The following is a 20,455-nucleotide window of genomic DNA, read 5'->3' as shown; positions in this document are numbered from 1 at the left end:
ACCTGGGCCCATTACCCACCCACTCCAGCAGAGGCTGCTACCATGGCCCAGGTCTGGCAAGTCAATGGAGTGGGGATACCTGTTTTTAATATTTTCACAGACCTCAAGGGGCTCACTGGAAGAATGAAGTTGGGGGACACACAAGAGCACCACTGGAGCAGATTGTGTGCACTCAAAATATGCCCATACCCACAGTGTAGCAGTGACCCCTATTGGCTGGTGGTTTTGCTGCCCAGAGTGACCAGCATTAAGAAGAAACAGGTCCTATTATGCTAAGCCCAGGCTACAAAGCCTGTTGCCGAGGATGCGAGGACAAGCCAACACAAAAGACATTCTCCTCGTTTATGTGCAGAGGGAGCATTCATCTTCCCTTCTCTAAAGGAGGAGTTCAAACAAGACCTGGAGGAGGAGAGGACATGCATCATCCTGCCCTCTCAAGCACAATGACCGCAGCCACCACCTGCATGGATGGAGGATAAAGAACAAAGACTCCTGGGCCTGGTTTGCTCTCCTAAAAATAAAGTAGGACACCAGAGCAAGTTCTGCACAGGAGCACCAAAAGCATTCCTGTTAACTGTACAGTATAGCCAGGTCAGAGGCAGATGGAAAACGGAAGGCAGGATTCATTTAAGGAAGTGTTCCTTTCCTTGTGCACAGCAAGTGCCTGCTATCCTGGCATACCTGGGGCAGTTCCTATGATCCCAAACTGGGCAATGGTGTGAGGACAAGCACTGTGATAATATCAGCATGAAGGAACAGCCTTCAAAGCTTCCCAGCCCCAGGCTGCAGGGCAGGCCTGCATAAGAGGAACAGGCCTTAGCTCAGGGGTACAATATCTACTTTGCAGGCAGCAAGGTCCCAGGCTCAGTTGACCAGCATCTGCAGGCAAGGGGCAGAAACGATTCCCTGTCTGAAACTCCTGGAGAGTTGCTGCCAGTCAGCGTAGATAATACTGAGCTCAATAGACCAAGAGTTTGACCTCATTATAAGGCAGCTGAGATAGCTCAGTCAGTACAGCATGAGACTCTTAAGCTTGGGGTCATGGGTTGGAGCCCCACGTCGGGCAGAAAAATCTCAGGGTCGTGGACATTGGGCAAAATATCCCTGCATTGCAAAGGGTCGGACTAGGTGAGCCTTGTGGTCCCTTCCAACTCTACAATTCTATGATCAGCTTCCTGTGGCGAGACAGGTGATGCCGCAGAAAAAGGACACAAGGCGTTATCAGCCACAAAATGCACTTGTGGCCAGGGAGTAACAGTGACAGCAATTCGCCTGTTTTGCAATCGGACACACAGCTCAGCACTAGTAGCTGGCATCCGCAGGAACCTGAGGGGCTGTGTGCTCATCTCTTGGCATAAGATTCACACAAGACAGCAAACTAGAAAGACATGCTGTTCTCTCTCACACATACACCAAATTCCACCACCTGTTCCAATGGGAGTCCAGAGTTTTGAGCTGTCAGAGGCCTGCCCCAACTTTTCTGGAAAGCACGGAAAGGCCAAGGTGCCCCAATCAGCTCCTTAGCTATCTTGTGCTGCCTGCTAAATCACTTCCTTAAAGCTTCAGGTGGAAGCTTTTCCACATGTTTAACCCCAACCCTACCTTCTTGCAGTAAACATTTTGCTTCCTATTCTTTCCTCTGAAGGTTACCATGAAGGTCCTCTTCTCTACAAGGCCCTTTTAAATATTTCAAAGGGTTTATGTGGTGTGTCGGGGGGGTGCGGTGTAGACAACGTCATATTAGGGGCATGAAGCACAGCCACAGACAGGTCGCCTCACACAGGGCTCCAACAGATGGCACCTCAACTTGGTCCCAGGGAGAGAGCCTATTGCCCCAAGGCCATCTAGCTCAGGGCAACAGGACCATGCTACTTGCCCCACATATTCAACGCTTTTCACTTGGGAGAGAGCCCTATGGCTTCAAGATGAACCATCAGAAGAAGTGTGGGCTTCAGAATAACTTCCAAGGTCACATGGCCCAAGAATGAGATCCATGGCAGGGGAAGAGTGTGAAGATCTGAGGGGGAACCTGGTGATGTGGCAGGAACAGCAGCCCAGCTGCGTAGGCAGTCATTTGAGGAGACTCAAACACTCCTAGCCCAGAGCAAGAAACTACAGTCTGTTCAGGAGTAGAAGCCTATGTACAAGGAAGGAGGCGGGGAGGAGAATGGGAGATATGTGGGGTTTGGGGAGCTGCAAATAAAGGAGAAGGGTGTCTTGAGCTGTTCCAAGTGCAAGCTTGAAAATGGAAGAGAAATAAAGCCTGCCCTTGTTGAACCCCTTCCTTCCCCCTTCTGAGGTCCCCTTGGGCAACCAGTTGGGAGGCTGGAAGAAGAGACCAAGCAGGGGCACAGGGTACACATATTCCCCCACACCACCTCCTTCCTGTACATAGGAAGCAGCTATCTTGTCGGGAAAGGGTAGACTAGGCTCTCTCTTCTCATCATGCTCATTTTCTAAGTGTCTGACACAAGGGTAGCAGGGAGAATATTCTAACCTGAGATTCTCCACCTGCAATGAGAAAGGATACAGCTCATCAAGAGCTGAACTATGTGATTATCCAAGACAGGAGCAAACGGATTCTGGACACAAGGCTTGTTGCAGACTAAAGGAGTGTGTGTGTATTCATTAATTCCATTGTGCATGTTACATCTCATCCAACCTATCCAAGGACTTTTCCTAAGGTGCAATCAACAGAAGAAGAAAAAGAGTATAGTAAATTACTATAACAGCTGTTTCAGTGCATCATGCAGGCAGAGGTGGTGAGATCCTGGCAGTCTTCTGTCTCACCACCCTGGTCCTTGCCTGCTATCCTGTGATGTGGGCCTGGGATGAAGAAGTTCACAATCCCCCATATTTATCCAAGGAATTAAAAGTATTGCGAAAAAGGAGAGAGAACTCAGTGCTGGCCTGCCAGTCAGGCTCCTGCTCCCAGAGGAAAACCAGGGCACAAAAGCACCCCAAAGTCGTTGGTGGGCATCTTTGCTCAGTTTCCCAAACAACCTTACAGAGGACAGCTGGGTTTATGCTCAGCTGGGAAACAAGTCGTCCCTCTAAGAAAGAACACAGCCTACCTACTAAAGGTGTGAAGAGATTAAAAAGGAAAGGAAAGAAAGACAAGAGCCAGTTACGAGAATAGGAGCATTTATTTTACTACAAAATGAAAGGTAGTAAAGCCAGCCTCCAACTAGACTGCAAACCCCTGCCTGGGCATCGGCTCCAGGCAGCTCAGGGGGTGGGTGGATTACAGCACCATACAGATATAGCAGCTGAATTAGTGTCATGCCTGCAGTCAAAACAATGATTACACACTCTTTCTAGAGTAAGGGGCACACAGCATTTCCTCCACCGAGCAACAGGACATGCCTGCTGTGGAAGCAGGTTACCTGAAGAGCCAGAAGTCCGATCCCCTAGGGTTTTTTCCCCCAAGCCCAACACAAGCAGCCATATTAAGTGTTGTCCAAATCAGAGAGCCTTTGGAAAAACTGAGGTATAATGGAGTTAATCAAGTGCAAGGAGGACAAGTCTATTACAGCGTTATGGGTGGGTAAGTTCTGCAAGCCTTCACGATCTTACCAGGCATCTAGAAGAGGAATGCTTGCCATTTCCTCAAAGTGGTAGCCACAACCAGCCACTCATAGAACAATGATGGGGAAAGGACCAGGGGCTAAGGGCATGTGCATTCACCATTCAGTGGCAAAATAAAATAAAATGGAGAGGCCTGTTAGGAGAAGAAGTTTTATGGGCTGAGAAACAGCACTCAACAGTGGACAAAGGAGGGAAGGGGAAGATCAGCCACTACCAAGAACAGTTGTTTTTTTAAAAAATCCCATGCAGGGTTGAAAAGGAGCCCTTCCAGATATGAATGTCAGGAAATGACTTCCCTCTCTCTGAAATGCTCGGCCAGGAAGAAGAGTATTGGCAGCTCATTCAAGGCGGCAGGTCCCAAAGGAAAGAGGTCTCAGTGCAATGCCATATTGCATTGGGTAGAACCTTCCCCCTGCCTCCTTGGTTCAGTATGAAGGCCAGAAAGGAGCATACAGAGGTCTCCACAGCCAATGTCTCTTCAGTCAGGGAAGAGAAAACACAGTTCAGAAACAGCTTCCTGGTAGTACCAGAGCATCTTGCTTAGAGTTGGGAGAGTCAAGCCTCCTGCCCAAAAACATGAATCCTCTTCCGTCCCCTCCACAGCTGGAGGTGTGACATGAAGCTCAAAGAGAAGCAGCCATCAATGCGGAAGACTCCTGGAACCTGACTCCAGGTTCCGCCCTGCTCAAGTCGTTCCCCAACACAGTTCAGTTGCTACGTTTCCAGGAGTTGCTGTGGGTTTCTAGTGGGGGTGGGTGGGGGGGAGGGGGGTTGTTTTGCTTTTTAAAAGTTTTGTTCAACCAGTTAGAAGGAGACAGACAGAAACACGCCCTTCCCATTCACATCGGCATGCAATAGAGAAGAGCGGAGTCGAGAAGAGAAAGGCCGGCCCATCGCAGGCAGCCTAGGAGAGCACGTTCAGAGAGGTAGCCGATCGCTGGTGGTGCCAGTCGCGCAGGCGAGTGTAACGGGGGCTCTGAAGCTCCGAGACAAACTTTTCTCTGGGAGGGGAGAGAGAAAGAGAAAGAGACACAAGGAAGAGATGGGAGGAGAAAGCAGAGAGCGAGAAGGAGAAAACCAGGAGAGCATACCAGGCATGCAAGGTCAAGGGAACCAGAACAAGGTGGGAAGAAGGCTTTCATCCCCTCCGCCCCAGACAGATGGGAATGGGACAGTGGCCCTGGGCATCCGCCAAAGCTTAGGAGCAAGTCTGGACTCTGCACTTTCATTTCCAGCCCCTGGCACTTTGGGAGTGGGGAGGAGTCAGGTAGAAACCCACCGACTCTCCTGGCCCTATCAAAGGGGCCTTCTTACCTGGCTTTCCTAACATGCTCATCATCAGGGTCTTGCACTGGCAGCGGGAAAAGGAGAAAGAGAATATCATGGTCTGAGCCAGTCAAGCTGTTTTAGTTTTCTAAGAAGAGAAGTGGAATTTTTTTGTTTTTGGAGGGGGGTGGGGTGGGCAGGAAGAGACTAGGCACAAAATAAGAACATTCCCTGGAGGATACAGGGCCTGGGCATCAACAATAATGAGAGGGAAGCAGAATGAGGTGCCTGCAGAGCTCTTTGCAGAGCAGAGATAGACTGAATGAGGTCAGCAGAGCATCACAAGTTGGAGAGAGAGAGAGAGAGGGGATCCTCCTGGGATTTGCTGTAGGACAATCTGCCAGCAGAGCCCTTCCAAACTGGCCCAGGTCCAGAATTGCTTGTGGAAGGTGGCCAGAGCTGTCCCAGAACAAGCTCAGGTGCCTCTGCAACCTTTGCCTTGTCGCCAGTGGCACCAAATGCCTCGTGACTCCCTGCCACTTCCCAGGCTGGAGCCAGCCAGCCAGCCAGCTCTCAACAACACCCCCAACCTGGAGTGGCTCCCCCTGGGAGGGAGGCACTTACTGAATTCCGTGCCTGTCAGATGGGCCAGGATACGGAAAGAACGGGACTGGGTTGTGCCTGTCCGCGGTCGCCAGTCCTCTGTGTCCTCAATGAGCCTCTTTTTGCTGGAGTCATTGGGGAGGAAGGCTGGCAGGCTTGCCAGCCGCAGAGAATGCCTACGAATAGACAAGGGCACTCAGCCAGGGCTGCACTGAGATGAGCATCTGCCAGGCATGCATGACACACACAAACACAAGAAACTGCATCAAGCGGCCGGGGGGGGAGAGAGATAAACCACCATGAGGCACAAATCAGGACATGGCCATAGTTTCATAATTCTGAAGATCGCAAGTAACCTGCCCTGCAGACACACTGAACAGATCCTGAAGCCCCTTCTGTTCCCTCTCCCCCATCTAGGCCAATTAATTATCCAGGCCTGAGGTAGCTCTGCCGGTAGAGCATGAGACTCTTAATCTCAAGGTCGTGGGTTCGAGCCCCACATTGGGCAAAAGATTCCAGCATCTCGGGGCGACGGACTAGATGACCCTCGTGGTCCCTTACAACTCTACAATTCTATGATTTGAATTGTCTGGATAGTTAAAACCACACACGAGACAGCATTTGGATGAGGACGATGTATGCATGCTGCAAAAAGCCTGTGCATTTATGAGCAGCACCAAGTCCACAATAAACGACTGCATGGAAGTGCTCCCTTCCAGAAGGGGCCTTGACTGTGTGTGTGATCCTTAAACCTGAAGCCTCCCATGTCAGGCTGCAGCAAGGCCCCCAGTTCCTCAGCACTGCTCTGGTGAAAATCTCAAAGGAGATTTTTCAATGATGAAAAATTTGAATCCTTGTTGAGGAAAGCCCTGTTACTGCTTCAAGCGCTACTCCAACTTCACCAAAGGGATATTCACACGCTATAAGGGGACGAAAGCAGGAGCACACAACATACGAGGGACATAACAACATCTGTCCGAAAGTTTCTACCCTCTCCTCCCCTCCCCTCCCCCAGCTCTCCCAGGTCTTACTGGTCCTCCAGGTAGTAATCTCCATAATCAGGTGGGGGGTTGCTCTGGGGTGGAGCCTTCACCTCAGGGGGGTGAGCGCTAACCCTGAAGCCACGAAAAGTGAGAGAATAAGAGAAAAGATTGGACAGGTCAGGCAAGACATGCCACCCTAGCACACAACAGCACAAATAAAAGGCCACATCTCCTGAGGGAACAGCCAGTGCCACTGGAGGTAACAGCAGCTTGACTGTGCAGTGGAAAACACACACACACAGCTCCCTGCCAGTTTTAGCACCACTTCCTTTCCCTTATCTGGGTCAGGCAGTTACTGCTAGAGTTGTCAGCACAGCCTGAAGAGTCACAGCAGGCCATCCCACTCCCTTGGAAGCATCAGGAAGTTTCCCTGACGCCAAACTGCCAACATTTAAAGCCTCAGGGCAGCCACCATGACCCCAACTGGCCGTTTCACCTCAGATTAGCCCCCAGGCCTGGTTCACATGACACGCTTAGCCAAACCATGGTTTAGTGCGTATGTGAGGCCTCCTGGAAAGAATATCTTGGACTCTTTGATTTTTTGCTGCTGCGTCATACTGAGCTAAGCCATCATTTGGTTTAGCATATTGTCTGAATCTAGCTGTCTCTGGACTAATCACAAGCTGTAACCAAGGTTTGTCGTGTGGGTTACGCTTCACGGTTTGTCCAAGAGAGAGCTGAACTATGAGCATAGGCTTAATTAACACACTATGCCAAAGTGTGGCTTGGCTCAGCAGAAAAACAACCAGGAAAGACCAAAGGGGTTGTGATGTCCTCTCCCAGAGTCCACACATTCAGGCTAAGCCATGATTTAGCTTGGCATGACATGGGATCCAGGCCACCGAGTCCTTCAGACAGGCTCCAACACAAACCCAAGAAGTCAAGAGGACACAAATGACGTTGCCCCACATATTGTAAGAAAGGGGACCTCCGCGTCCCAATTTCTACACTAAAGTCTGTTCTCCCCCTTCCCCGACTCGCAAACATGTCCCTCAAGCATCTCTTTTTATGAGGGGATATAACCCGCCATAACCACACACTCCTGTGGGAGAGTAGGATAGGGGGTAGAAAAGTCAGTGAAGCGGGGGGGGGGGGACGACTAAAAAACTGGCAAGGAATGAGGAGGGTTTTTAGGTGTTGAAAAGGAATTATGTTTAGGTCATGCATATTAGCAATAAGACACTTTAAAGTTACAGAACAGGCAAAGGCTTACTGACTTGTCAGGGTTCTGCACCTGCAAGAGAGAGAGAGAGAGATACAGAGAGAAAGAGAGAGAAAAGGGAAAAGAGCAAAAAGACAGTCAGGAAAGTGAAGGACATGTTAGAACCATTAGACAAAGTTTTTTAAAAAACATGCTTCCCTTCCTGCCTCGTGTGGGTGGATAGAGCCGAGATTCCATGCACAGCTAACCTAACTGGGTCATGGATCCTCAACCTTTTGGACACATAAACACGCATTTGTGGACCCATTTAATATTTCACCATATATTTGTATGGTGGTAGTGCTCCTGTTATGACCCACCTTGGATCAGGTCGCAGCCCCCTAGCAGGTCCTGGCCCACCAGTGCTCTAGGTCATAGGATCAGGAATGCAGGAGTATGAAATAAATGAGCAGCAGCACCATTTCTGCCAGCATGTAGACGACGCTCACCATGGTCCCACAACTGGTGTCATCTAAGGCACCTGACTGGCAGGGGACCCCGCACAGGCCAATGAGAGAGACAGAGGTATACAGGACCGCATCTAGCACAGATGTAAGCTTTTCCGTCTCCACCAACAAAGGTGCCAGGGACACGTCAATGCACCAAATGAGAAAGGAATCACCTCAAAAGAAGCAGCATCCAAAGCCTAGAGTGTCAGGGCACAATTTGCATGCAGCCAGGCACTGTTAAAATCATTTCGGGATGTTTCATGGGAGGTGATTAATAAACAAAATAAACAGAATTAATTTAGGGCTGCATTTCTAGACATGGGAAGATAGCAGTCAGAAGATGCCAGTTTCGGGCTTGAAAAAATGAAATAGTCACGACACAAGTATAGATTAATCGGTGTACAATTTCACCCAAGTCATTTCCTTAATAAACTAGAAATCTGGATTTACCATAGTGCTGCTCCCTTCCAAAGGATGCCTGAGAACAGCTACACTAGTACGGGAATTTTATGCTGGGATGAGCAGAATTGGAAACTCAGCCAAAAGCCTTGATGTCAGCTACTCAGTATTTTATCTGGGGTGGACAGCTTTATGCATAATTTCTTTTAGTAATTATAAGTTTGCATATCATATTATTGTGCCCAGTGCTGAGACCTTATGGTGCAGGGCAGGTAAGAAATCTTATAAATGAAGATACTGGATCTGGGACCTAGTAAATGATGAACAGTTTGGAGACTAACTGTAGCTTAGATTGCTAGGGAGGCGGTGAGGATGGAAAGTTACATTGGGATCCATAAGCGACATTCATTCCTGCCATAGTGAGTCAGCCACAGAAGAAACCACAAGCAGATAGCACCATACCTATAGATACAGATCACTCGCCATAGCACACTCGTCTAGCGATTCCTTTGTGTTGGTGAGTCAAGAGAACTACTGGCTGGGGTTCCTGGGATGCAGCCCCATGCTCCTGACTGCCACCTACGATAGCATTATTATTATTCTTTGCCCAGGAGATAAGATTGCAGGACTCGAAAGAAGTGAAAGATGATGAAATGCAGGCCGCTAAACGGTCTGGCTTTTTCAATTAGGCATTCCGGAATGAACAATACACAAGAGACCTGCCAGATCCAGGCATTGTCATATGAGCTCCAGCCACCAGGGGTCACTGCAACACCAGATGTCTTAAGTTCTAGCACAGATTCTGGTACAGAGGGGGGGACACCCAGCCATTGCCCACCCATAAAAAGGCCACACAGGCAGAGCCCGACATGCACAGTGCGGGCAGACAGGCGAGTGTGTGGGCAGAACAGCACAGGGCAGAACTCCACAGTGAGGCCACTCAACTCCCCCCTGCCCCCCGACTCCCCAGGGTGTCTAAATAACACAGTGACATACCCATTGTGCTGTGTGGTGCAGACGGACGCAGAGGGAGTGTATGGCACCGATTTCGTCACCAGCCCGGGCTGGGAGTTTGGAGCAGAGCTGACTCCAAAGGGCCGGGCCGTTTTGTTGAGGGCAGAGCTGGGAGTGAAGTTATATTTCGGGCGCTCGGAGGAAGGGAGCGCATCCTGAGCAGAAGACAAAACACACAGGTGCCCAAGCTGGCACAGCAGGCAGCATGCAAGTGCGCACCCCCCCCCCCCCCGCTGCCAGGCAACGCCAGAGGCCACCATGCCCCAGGTGGAAGCCAGGCCAGATTCTGGCCACAAGGGCATTCCTCAAGTCCCAGGGCAATAACCACAGCCAGCCAGCCAGCCAGCCAGCAGCATTCCTGGCTGGCAGTAGCCAAGACACAAGCAAACACACCCTGTATGTGCCCAGTTGCCCACTGCCAGCTGACTTTGTTGAGCACCCTATGTGGGCAAATGTGGCCGCTCTAGAACTGACCCCGGGATGAGCCCTGGAGAGCAGCTGAGGCAGTTCAGCGTGGGCACATGTCGTAGCAAAACTAAACCATGCATATCCATTTCTACACCCTCCATCTCGTTCCCTGCCTCCTCCAACCACAAGGGAAACTGAGGAGGGATACGCCCAAGCAGAGAGGGAAACTAGAAGACAGCCCTGGCCACAATCTTGTTTCCCTCCACAGCCTGACTGCCTGGAAGTCCCCTACCCCCGCCCAGCACTTCTTTTGTGAGGAAAGGCCTCAGATTCCAGAATAAACATTCATACAGGGTTAGACTATACAGGGAACATAGAGGAGGGCAGCAAATGGCTCTATTTGCTGCTCCAGCCCACTTAAGGCAGGCAGCTCCCGGTTCATCCTCCATCTGACCTCTGATGATCACAAATAAATTCAATACTGTGGTGGCCATTTTGAGTTTCTGGCTTCTGAAGGTTTATGGGTGCAATCAAGAGGGGTTCCATTGAACAGCAAGAAAATAAACTACCATAGATTTGGAAGGCTGGGGAAAAGGCAGCAGTGAGCTCCTTTAGTGCCAGCACACCAAGGTTCAGTCTATGGTGCCTGGTTAGCTCCAAGAGTGAGCTGCCAAGGGGGGGGGGGGAGATTCCACCAAAACCAGGTGTAAAAAGGAAGACGATAGCAATGGATACATACAAAAGTTGCTTGCTTGGAAACTTCAAATAATCAAAATGCCAAGGAGTTGCAAGCTGCACATCACTTATTTGAGGGCATGGTGAATGCAGCAGGGATGTCTGACTTAGAAAAGAGCTCTCTGAAAGCCTTATAAGCACATGGCGGCAGACATAGCCATAGAGTTTGGCCCACAGATGTAGAACAATCGGTGTAGCTCAAACAGACCCCTGGAGAAGGGCTGTGCAGCCTAAAACGCATTGGTATTTGTTATTATCCTGAGTTTCAGAATGGATTCTTCACACCCCACTATAGGCTTTTACATCAAGCACCTAATTCAAGGAGTGTCAAACAAGCTAAGGCACTTGTGTTTACTCAACTATCCTACAGCTCCCCCTAGACCAGCGACAGAACTGGTGCCCAGCTAGGTCTGTGAGAGAACAGACCCACCACGGAAGAAGCGGAGGAAGACGTACCTTCTGAGGCTTGCCGAGGAGATTCTGGACTCTGCAAGAGAAAAGCTGCCGTTAACGAGAAGAAAGGCACTGCCTGGCAGGGGCTCTCCTGGGGCAGCAGTAACAGGCAAGAGGGTGGCAGCAGGTGCTTTTGACTTGCAGCAACAGTGCTGCACTTCACAGCAGAGATTGTGCTCAGAGAGCAGGGCCACAGCAACATAAGGAAAGCAGCCTGCTCCCTTTCACACCATGAGGGAAGATAGTGGTGACAGCTCAGCCATGGAGGGAGAAAACTTTTCTGGGGCATGGCTAAAAGCCCTCTTTCCTAAGAGCACACCCTTGGCCTCTCTCAGTGTTAATATCCACTCATTCACACACTCACTTAAGCATCACTCCGGCTGGCTGCATAAGGACCCCTGGAGAGTTAGAGAGGCTTTCTTCCACTCTCCAGTGATTCAGATGCAGCCAAGATCACTGTGGGTATAAATATCCTATGAAGCGGTGGCAGTTCACCAAAGCGAAAAGCTAGTTAGCCTACTGCTATGTTTATGAGTTAAGACAGTGCTTCTCAAAGGGCGTGGGACGCCACTTTGGTGCGGCAGGAGAGGATGGAAAGCGTGGCACAAAGATTCAAGGAGAAAGAAACTTTTAAATATTTCAGTGTAGTGTAGTATCTGTCTATATTGCAGAATATGGATAGGTATATTTTCAAAAAGAGCAAGAGCATCAAGTGATATTGAGCATCAAGTTGTGGTGCCGGATTGCCATTTGAAGAGTGTGCTGGAGAGCAGCATTGGCAATACTGCAGTCCCACGACACATTGTTGTGAACAGGGATATTCAACTCTGACAAATGCAAAAGATCAGAAAAGAGAAAAGCTTTTTTTCTGTTGATAAGAGTTTGTTTGACTCAAGTTAGACCTAATATAAATGAAGCTACCAACAAAAGCAAGCTCACACCTCTCATTCAGTTTGTATACATGCTTAAAGTACATATGTAAGAGGCTCATTGATTATTATATTTTGGGAATGATACATGTTATTATGTAGCTGCATTGTTCTATACTTTCTGGATCAAGCACTGCTAGTTGTTTCTCTTTTTGCTTTCCAATGTATTTCTTATCAATAAAAAAAATGGTGTGGCGTGAGCAAGTCTTTATCCTCTTACCTGCTCAAGCTGAGCGAGAGCTTGTCTCCGCATGCACGGATCTTGTTCTGTGCTTCAATATGGGTCAAGGAGCTCGTGTTCTCTCCATCAATGCTTAGCACCCAGTCACCTACTCCCACACCTGCTTGGGCTGCCTTGCCCCCGGGGGTGAGCTGCAAGGAGAGGAAGAGGAGGACTCGGTGACACAGAACAGTTACCCACATGAAGAGACAAAGGCAGGAAGCAAGCAATGTGGTTCTCAGCATTACACCATGTCTAGTGGAGCAAGATCTGGAGTAGTGGAATCAGATCCAATCCTGTCTCCCTCTGTTTACCCCATAGCTTCCGCTAAACAAAGTGTGTAAATGTTGCATGCTCCAGAGGTGATAGCACTGTAGAGAACAATGCTCAAAGTGGCTGGAACTGATTTACCGATGGGCCTGAAAGTTGGAAACCAAGATTCAAACCCAGCAGGTAGGGCAACTACAGGGCCACCCAGCTATCTTCCAGTCTAACCTGCCTCCCAGGGATGATGCAAAACTCATAGAGGAAGAGACAGGTACAAATTTATGAATGAGACATATTTCACTGCATAAGACTTTGCTGTCACAACTCTCCTCCTGCCATTAAAAGGAGATCCTGACTTGCACCAACACCACACATGCTGGCCTCCAAAGAGGCTCCTCATGCCTAACGCATGGTCTTTGGCTTTGATCAGCAATAATCAGTGTTAGAAACTCAGATATATAAGCTAGGCGCCAAATTGCTCCTTAAACCAGTTGTCAAAACGAAATGTCTAGTTGCCATGTAGCGGCCAGACGGCTCGAAAGTCGTATTTTTCAATATGACCTTTTGGTTCCTGAAATTCATTCTGTTTGCACAAATAAAATATCACGGATACAATTCTACAGGATGTGTTGTTAGTGTGTGAAAACAGTCAAGATCCAAGGATCCCCAGGCATGCATCTCCAGATGGTGGAGACATCATGTTTGCTTGGTCGCAAGTGGCCTGGAGAATTTCGAACACCGATCAGCATATCGTTTTCTGGTAATATAAAGAGGCCTCTGAAACATGCCTTGGCTGCTCTCCACAAAACCATATAATTGCACATTTAAATTGCCAACAATCATATGTATAATCGGTCTGGCTTCACACTGTCCCATAGCATTCAACACCCCCGCCCCCCCAAAAAAAACAACCCCGCAAGCAAACACAGCCATCCAGGGCGCTGGAGAAGAGGAAACTTGATCCCTGATAAAATTCCTCTCGTAGGCCCTGCAGCCATCCTTAACAAAGCTGGATTAGTTTAAATTTGCCGAGCATCATGACACACCCCAAACCTTTCCAAACCCCAGTTCTTAGTCTTAGTGCTGCATTACTGCCATCACTCACTGAGCTCCAGTGGTACATTGATCACATCCCAGGTTTTGCGTTGGTTATGTCCACACATTGGGGCATGGATGAGTTTGTGGATGAATGGTACCAGGCGTGTGACTGTGTGCTGACATCCGAGTGCTTTCAGTGTTATGTCTCCCAAACCTATGCTGATGTTTCCTACCCGCACAAGTGGGCGGTGCCTGGTGGGATCTATTTCTGCTGTGTGTTGTTGTTCCCTCCTCTCTACCTGTGTCTGTCAGTAACCCTGAGTCATTGTCGTGAGCAAAGCGATTCAGAGACGTAAATATAAATAATAATCCCCCAACCCTCTGTGAGGTCTGGCATCCATTCTGGGCATGCATGCAATGGCAAACGGGCTCCTTTTAAAAAACAAAAAGAAATATTAATTATCTGTGGAATGGTGTTACCACAAACTTCTGCCAAAGCTAATGCTTCAAGCATGCTTTATAGAAGGAGAGATCTGCCAGATTTGCACAAATAGCAAATGAGAATATTTTTTATTAAATGATATGTCATGGCCAGAACCACAAGTAGGTCACTGAAGAGCACCGTACAAGGATAAAAAATGGCCTGGCAGGTAGATGTACAGGAACCTCCAATCTGTTTCCATTGAGAAAGTGTGCGTGTTTGCAAAGAAAGCAGGGGCCCTGCTTCATCTTCAGATAATAATTTTATTATTCATTCCCGCGCCCATCTGGCTGGGTTTCCCCAGCCACTCTCGCCAATCAAGTAATTGGAAATTGGTCACATCTCTGTAACCTGCATAATCATCGCTGGGAAGATGGCTCATCGCCCACCACCATGGGCACTCATTTTCAGGCACAAAGCAAATTTCCTTTTTATGTTTGCTATAGCTCTTCTGCAATTTTTTTAGCAGTTTTATTATTATTATTTTAATGCCCCTTCATCTGAGCTGACAGAAGTAAAATGGGAGTAGAGGGTGTGGTGACAGACAGCAATGAGTGAGATGTAATGACACATGTAAAAATACGCCCCCACACAATGCGCTTCAGTATATCCAGATGTAATTTCATATTGGATATACTTTCATTATCAGATTATCCCCAAGGCTGGAGATATATAATAATTTTACGGTGGCAGGAGCATAATAATAATAATAGTAACAGCAGTAATTTTATTATTTGTACCCTGCCCATCTAGCTTGTCACTTGAGCGAGGAGGCCATTATGTGGGCAATACCAAAAAAAATTGAGGCACGAGAAGTTGCAAAACCACATTGAACTCCCATGTAGATGAGCCCACACCTGTGGGCAAGAGGAAGCAAAACTGGAGGAATAATATGTGCTCCCAGAAAAAGAAAAAAGCAACTCCCAGGTTAGCTTTACAAATACATTATGGGGGGAAATAGATACCTGCAATACAAAAGCTAGCTACTAAACAGCATAAAACTAATTCAGTAAGGGATTAAGAATGAATTTTATGTGCCACGTGGATGAGGGGAAGAAAAAGCGCAGAATGACCAGGCTCCTGTAGCTTTAAGACTTGTAGAGAAGTGGGAATTTCAGGGAGGCGCAGCTTTTCTCACCCATGCATGGCAAGCCGCATCTTGCAGAAATTCCTTCCCTCCTGGCTTGGCGATAGAGGAGCCCTGTCCCGCTTTGCGTCCGGTCACCGTATTTGGATCCACTGCAGAGAAGTTGAGCAACGACTGCACATTTATTGTGCAATAAAAACAAATTATCTGGAAGAGCCCAGGGCCTACGGGAGAGTTTAGACTTGCTGATGAATGCAGCAGACCAGATGGAACAGCCCAAACATAACTTTGCAGTTGCCTGGCTGCTGACCCAAAGTGCACTCCTTGGCCCTTTGAGTTGGAATATGGCAATTCCCACCACGATGCTGTAGCAGCCAGGGAAGCTGCACCTGCCGATACTCTTGTCGTTCAGCTTTGAAAAGCGGGTGGTGAAAAGCCCTGTCTAGCAACACACATTCTCTCCGCCATCCCCTCCACCCTCCAGTGTTTTGGCTTTGTACTTCCCTCCTACTGCTTGTATTGACGTTCCTCTCATGTTTGCTGTGCTTGTGGACACAGAAGCGCACAGTGCTCCCTGGGCAGGCAAGATTAAAAGTCTGATTGAATGAACTCTGCACCCAGGTTCTCACCATTAGATTATGGCGGTGAATTAACTTCTACAAAAGGGCACCAAACTGTCAGTCTTAACCCGACTGTCTTCTTCTTGCGATACCTGTAATATACAGTACACACACAACACAGGATAAGGGAGGTTCGGGGATCCCCAAATGAGTAGGCGGGGGTGTTGAAATTCACCCCTGATGATCAGGCAAAAGGAAAAAGAAAAGAAACAACCTTAGTCAAGGCTAAATGAAGTAAGAGAGAGGCACAGCATTGCAAATGATTGCACCATCTTGCCTGCTGAGCCTTGGGAGAAGAGCATTGCAGTACAAGGAGCCCGTTTTTATTTATTTGAATTATACCACGCCCTTCAGCAGTTTCCCAGGGCTGCTTTGCACTAATATGTGGAACAAGAAAGGAAGGGGAGGCTGAGTGGTAGTTAGGAACCGAGGAAGTTGCCTTGCTTGCACTACCTCAGACTTAACTGGTCTGTCTGGCTCAGTCACTGACTACAGTCACTGACTGGTAGCGGTTCTCCAGAGGTTCAGAGAGGGAACAATGCCCAGCCCTACTCAGAGATGCTGGGGATTAAACCTAGGACAGCATGCACCCTACCAGACAACTACCAGACATCTGAAGGCAGCCCTGTTTAAGGAAGCTTTTAATGTTTAATAGGTTATTGTATTTTAGTGTTCTGTTGGAATACCGCCCAAAGTGGCCGGGGAAACCCAGCCAGATGGGCAGGGTATAAATAATAAATTATTATTATTATTATTATTACTACTACTGCTACCACAAAGCTACAGCCCTCCACAAGGTTGAGAGTGAAGAGGGGGGATCTGGGACAGTGTGCTCCTAGAATTCCTTTCACATATTGCCCATGCAATTACTGCTGGCCAGGCTCCTGGCATATTAGTTCCCTCTCAGGCATTGCTGAGGGGACTGAGGCCATGCTTCGGGTCCTGCCCCCAGCATGCTGGTCGTCCTCACCCACCCCACCCCAGGTTGGTGTGGTTATCTGCAGGGAAGAAGCTTCAGGCATGAGCGGCTGCTTAATGCCACATGCTGTCTACAGATGCCCAGGCGCTAACGGGCTTTGAGCAAACACCCACCCACCCCGACCGCCTGCAGGGAATGGCTTCTCTCTTGCACACAAACCCACTTCTGTCTCTGCCCTATTTGGATATGTTTAGTACTAGTTGGAATCTTCTCAGAAATGCTCAGGACTGCTGGACAGTCATAATCTCCCACAAAGCGAACAGCACCCACACCCACAAAGCCACACCACTTCAAAACTATTTGAGAGCATCTCAGAAAAAGGGAAAGTTATGAACGATGCTTTGAAGAACGATGTTGCTTGCAGCAACGGCAGGCAGTCACAGGCGCTGAAAACTTGACAGAGAGGAAGAAAGGCGCTCCCTTTCCCCAGGGTTGAGAAGCCTCTATGAAAAACTGGAAGTACGGGAGAGGGCCACATTTATTCGTTCAGAAGTAGAGTGTTACCAATGAGTGGTGTTGGGGTGTGTGTGTGTGTGTGTGTGTGTGTGTGTTCCCCCTCCACCCGTTGGACTGTGCCTTTAAACAACTGCCAGGCAAACCCAGCAGAAACCCAGCAAATAAACCCATCCTCTGCAACAGGCAGAAGTTCATATGCAGAGTTCCTTTTTGTTGTGCTGCTAAAAAGCACAGGAGCCCTGCCAGGAAAGAAATATGACAACCCTAATTCAAATGTGAACTTCTAGAAGTCTGCAGCACCCAACAAGGCAATCTTACTGAAACCACCCACTCTCATGCCCATGTTATAGTCCAGTGTTTCCCAAACTTGGGTCTCCCATCACCCCTAGCTAGCAGGACCAGTGGTCATGGATGATGGGAACTGAGGTCCAAAAACAGCTGGAGATCCAAGTTTTAGAAACACTGGTATAGTCCATATGCAATGAGCAATCCCACTTGGAAATGGCACACCTCTTCTCCCCCTACCCCAGTCGCTGATAACCAAAGGACACCCAATATACATAGCCTCAGTGTAGACGCAAATGCTTCAAAGGGGTAGGACCATAGGAGGCTGCCTTATACAGACCATGGTCCACCTACCTCAGTATTACCTACACTAAGGGTAGCCAATGTAGTGTCTTGCAGACATTGTTGGGACTCCAACTCCCATCAGCCCCCAGCAGCATCTGCAATGGTCAGGGGTGATAGGAGTTACAGTCCAGCAAGATCCAGATAGCATCACATTGGCTATGCCCGGCTTAGGCTGACTGGCAGTGGCTCTCCAGGGTGTCAGGCAGGAGTCTCTCCCAGCCCTGAAGAAACCAGGGATTGATCCTGATATGCAATGGGCTGGAAGAGGGCCATGCGATCAAGGCTGCGGCAGGAACGAGCTTTTAGGATCAGCCAAGTGGCTTTTAAAACAGAGGTAGGAATAGGCAGGTGTAACAATCCACACCGTGGGAAGTGCATGGAGAAGGCAGACATGATCCTGCAGCTTGGCCCTTGACCCCTTAACCCTGCGCAACAGCAAGTCTGCACTGAGCCACATTTTTTGTGCAGGTGATGATGCAAGCTCCAACTTACTAATAATCATTCTGCTATTAGACAGCATTTTAGATGCCACAGGGCAATTGGTCATCTTAATGAAACAGCTTGTGAAACTTAATAGAAAATGGCACTATTCTTTACTTGGAAAGGAAGGAGCAGGGGGTTGGAGAGAGGAAATGACAAATATGAAACTACCTATGATGAAAGCAGCTAAGACCAAGCCAACCCTTATCTGAGTAACCTCCACACTGCATTAATGCAAATGTTGTTTGGATAATCAACCCGAGAGCTGGTACATTCAGGAACCTGGGGGGCGGGGGGAAGAGGTATGTATTGGATGGTCAAATATTTACAAGTTTAAACACAAAGGAGTCTGTAGATAACACAGAAGTCTTTCTAGCCTGCTTTACACAGTACAGAAGAGTGTGAGACTGTATAGGGAAATCCAATTATTCATAAACTTATCATCAGGCCACTCTGAGCAAAATCGTTCATCACGCTGAGATTTCCAAAGTTCAGCCCAAGGGGCACAATTCTGGTCTGCAACTGAACACAGTTTTAGGGGATTTTCTGCAGATTCATCTTCTGACACAATGCACAAAAGTTTTGCGGCTTGTAGGTTTTGTTTCTGCCACTCAGTTACGGCTGAGAACCAAACTACATGTTACACTCAATGTGCAGCATGCAGCTACATCTTTTGTTTGTTTGTTTTTTACATACACCTATCTATTCCCTCACCCCGAAGAAACAAGCAGCAGTATCGCCACCCTCCATATAAGTTCCCTTATCAGTGGACTGGATATTTTGTGATCACGCTGGATGGTTACTTGTGAGTTGCTGTATGCCCTCACAGATCCTCTGGATATGTCTTCCAGATGCAAAGCATGTTGCCTTCCTGCCTACCACTCACGGAGACAATGTCCCCCACAAATAACTTTGATTTCCCAGGCTCTTTCTCAACTCAGCACGATTCAAAAAGGCACTTTCCGGGTCAAACAACCAAAGGAGGATCCACGCTACCAAAGCTTTTCCTCTCCTCATACAGCTGAACACATCTATGCGCATGCAGCTTTCATAACATGAGTCTCCTGCACGTGCTGGATCACCCGATCCCCATTTTAACAAGTTTGCGCTGGAGCTAACTGTGGAATAACTACCCATACACACCCACCATCCAGTCATCCTGTTGTGCTTTTGCAAAAGCCCCGTGGCACAGGGCCAGCCTGTTCCCAGCGTTACAAAAGCACCGTTCAGCCTCCCATTCCTTTTCTCTATTCGTAAGCCAACTGAGACACTCAGCAAAGAGGGGAAGAGCCACCATGTGCCCCTCACCCCTGCACTGGGCACCAACAGCATGCAGAGCCCCCAAAGGCAAGAGAAACCTGTCCTGCTTCTGGTGAAAGGACCTAGTGTTGAGCTTTGCTGGAGAGAAGCAGGCAGGTTTTGAGGAATCCAAGGAGCCTGTGCTCTTTTCTCCACCGCTCATCCCAAGCCCATCTCTGGACTGGGGGGACGAGGGAGGGAAGGAGGGAAGAGGTGACTGGCTCCAGCATCCCCAAGGGTTTCTCCAGACTTTACTAGAGAGCAGGGCTCTGAAGGAGGGAGCCTGGAGTGAATCAATGCCTTTCCCATAACGCAATCCATGTGTCACACTCACGGCCCCGTCGGAGCTACAAAGCCACAGAAATTCCTCAAGCCTGTATGTCTGCTTAGAGAGTAGATGGGGGCAGGCAAGCAGCCCACCTCTCTCTCTCTCTCTCTCTCTCTCTCTCTCTCTCTCTCTCTCTCTCGGCAGGATCACCTCTCCCAGCCATCTCATTCATCTCCCTCTGTCAGCAGACAGAGACATTAGCTCATCAGCAGCAACGCAATACCCACCCTGGGGGCAGTGAGGCATTAATTAACCCAGAGTCTTCCTGTTCCACAAGTCCCAAGCAGAAAGAAGCAGAGGGGGAACGCGGTGGCCAAAAGGGAGCTAGCTGTGTCCAAGAAACTCAAGCCGCAATCATGGCTGCCTGTGGGAGGGGTCAGCAGAAGGCTATGCTAGAGGTCTTGGCTACAGTAATCCATGCTGGCAACTGGAAGGCTACCATGTGGCTTCCTTAGGGCAGGGTTGATTTTTAAAACAGAAAA

General features: G+C 48.7%; 1 protein-coding gene and 1 non-coding gene across 5 annotated transcripts in view; one reads left to right on the top strand and one right to left on the bottom strand.

Moving 5' to 3' along the window:
- PDLIM7 (PDZ and LIM domain 7) overlaps positions 1-20,455 on the bottom strand; it is a 42,508-nt gene that overhangs the window by 5,767 nt on the left and 16,286 nt on the right. For 2 of the 4 annotated variants that reach the window (XM_028718495.2, XM_028718496.2), the window contains exons 3-8: positions 12,309-12,460; positions 11,163-11,193; positions 7,718-7,734; positions 6,489-6,572; positions 5,479-5,633; positions 4,903-4,939 (exon numbers count right to left, since the gene is read on the bottom strand). In XM_028718495.2, the coding sequence (XP_028574328.2) occupies positions 4,903-4,939; positions 5,479-5,633; positions 6,489-6,572; positions 7,718-7,734; positions 11,163-11,193; positions 12,309-12,460 (476 nt within the window). Of the gene's footprint in view, positions 1-4,902; positions 4,940-5,478; positions 5,634-6,488; positions 6,573-7,713; positions 7,735-9,545; positions 9,719-11,162; positions 11,194-12,308; positions 12,461-20,455 lie in introns of all 4 variants that reach the window. The other 2 variants (XM_077924670.1, XM_028718501.2) reach the window with 2 other exon arrangements.
- TRNAK-CUU (transfer RNA lysine (anticodon CUU)) lies at positions 5,892-5,965 on the top strand. The gene has a single exon. It is a non-coding gene; the product is annotated as a tRNA-Lys (tRNA).

Source organism: Podarcis muralis, chromosome 2 (assembly GCF_964188315.1).
Source record: "Podarcis muralis chromosome 2, rPodMur119.hap1.1, whole genome shotgun sequence".
Classification (NCBI taxonomy): domain Eukaryota; kingdom Metazoa; phylum Chordata; class Lepidosauria; order Squamata; family Lacertidae; genus Podarcis; species Podarcis muralis.
Note: the sequence above shows the minus strand (reverse complement) of the source record. Positions and strands in the feature narration are given on the sequence as shown.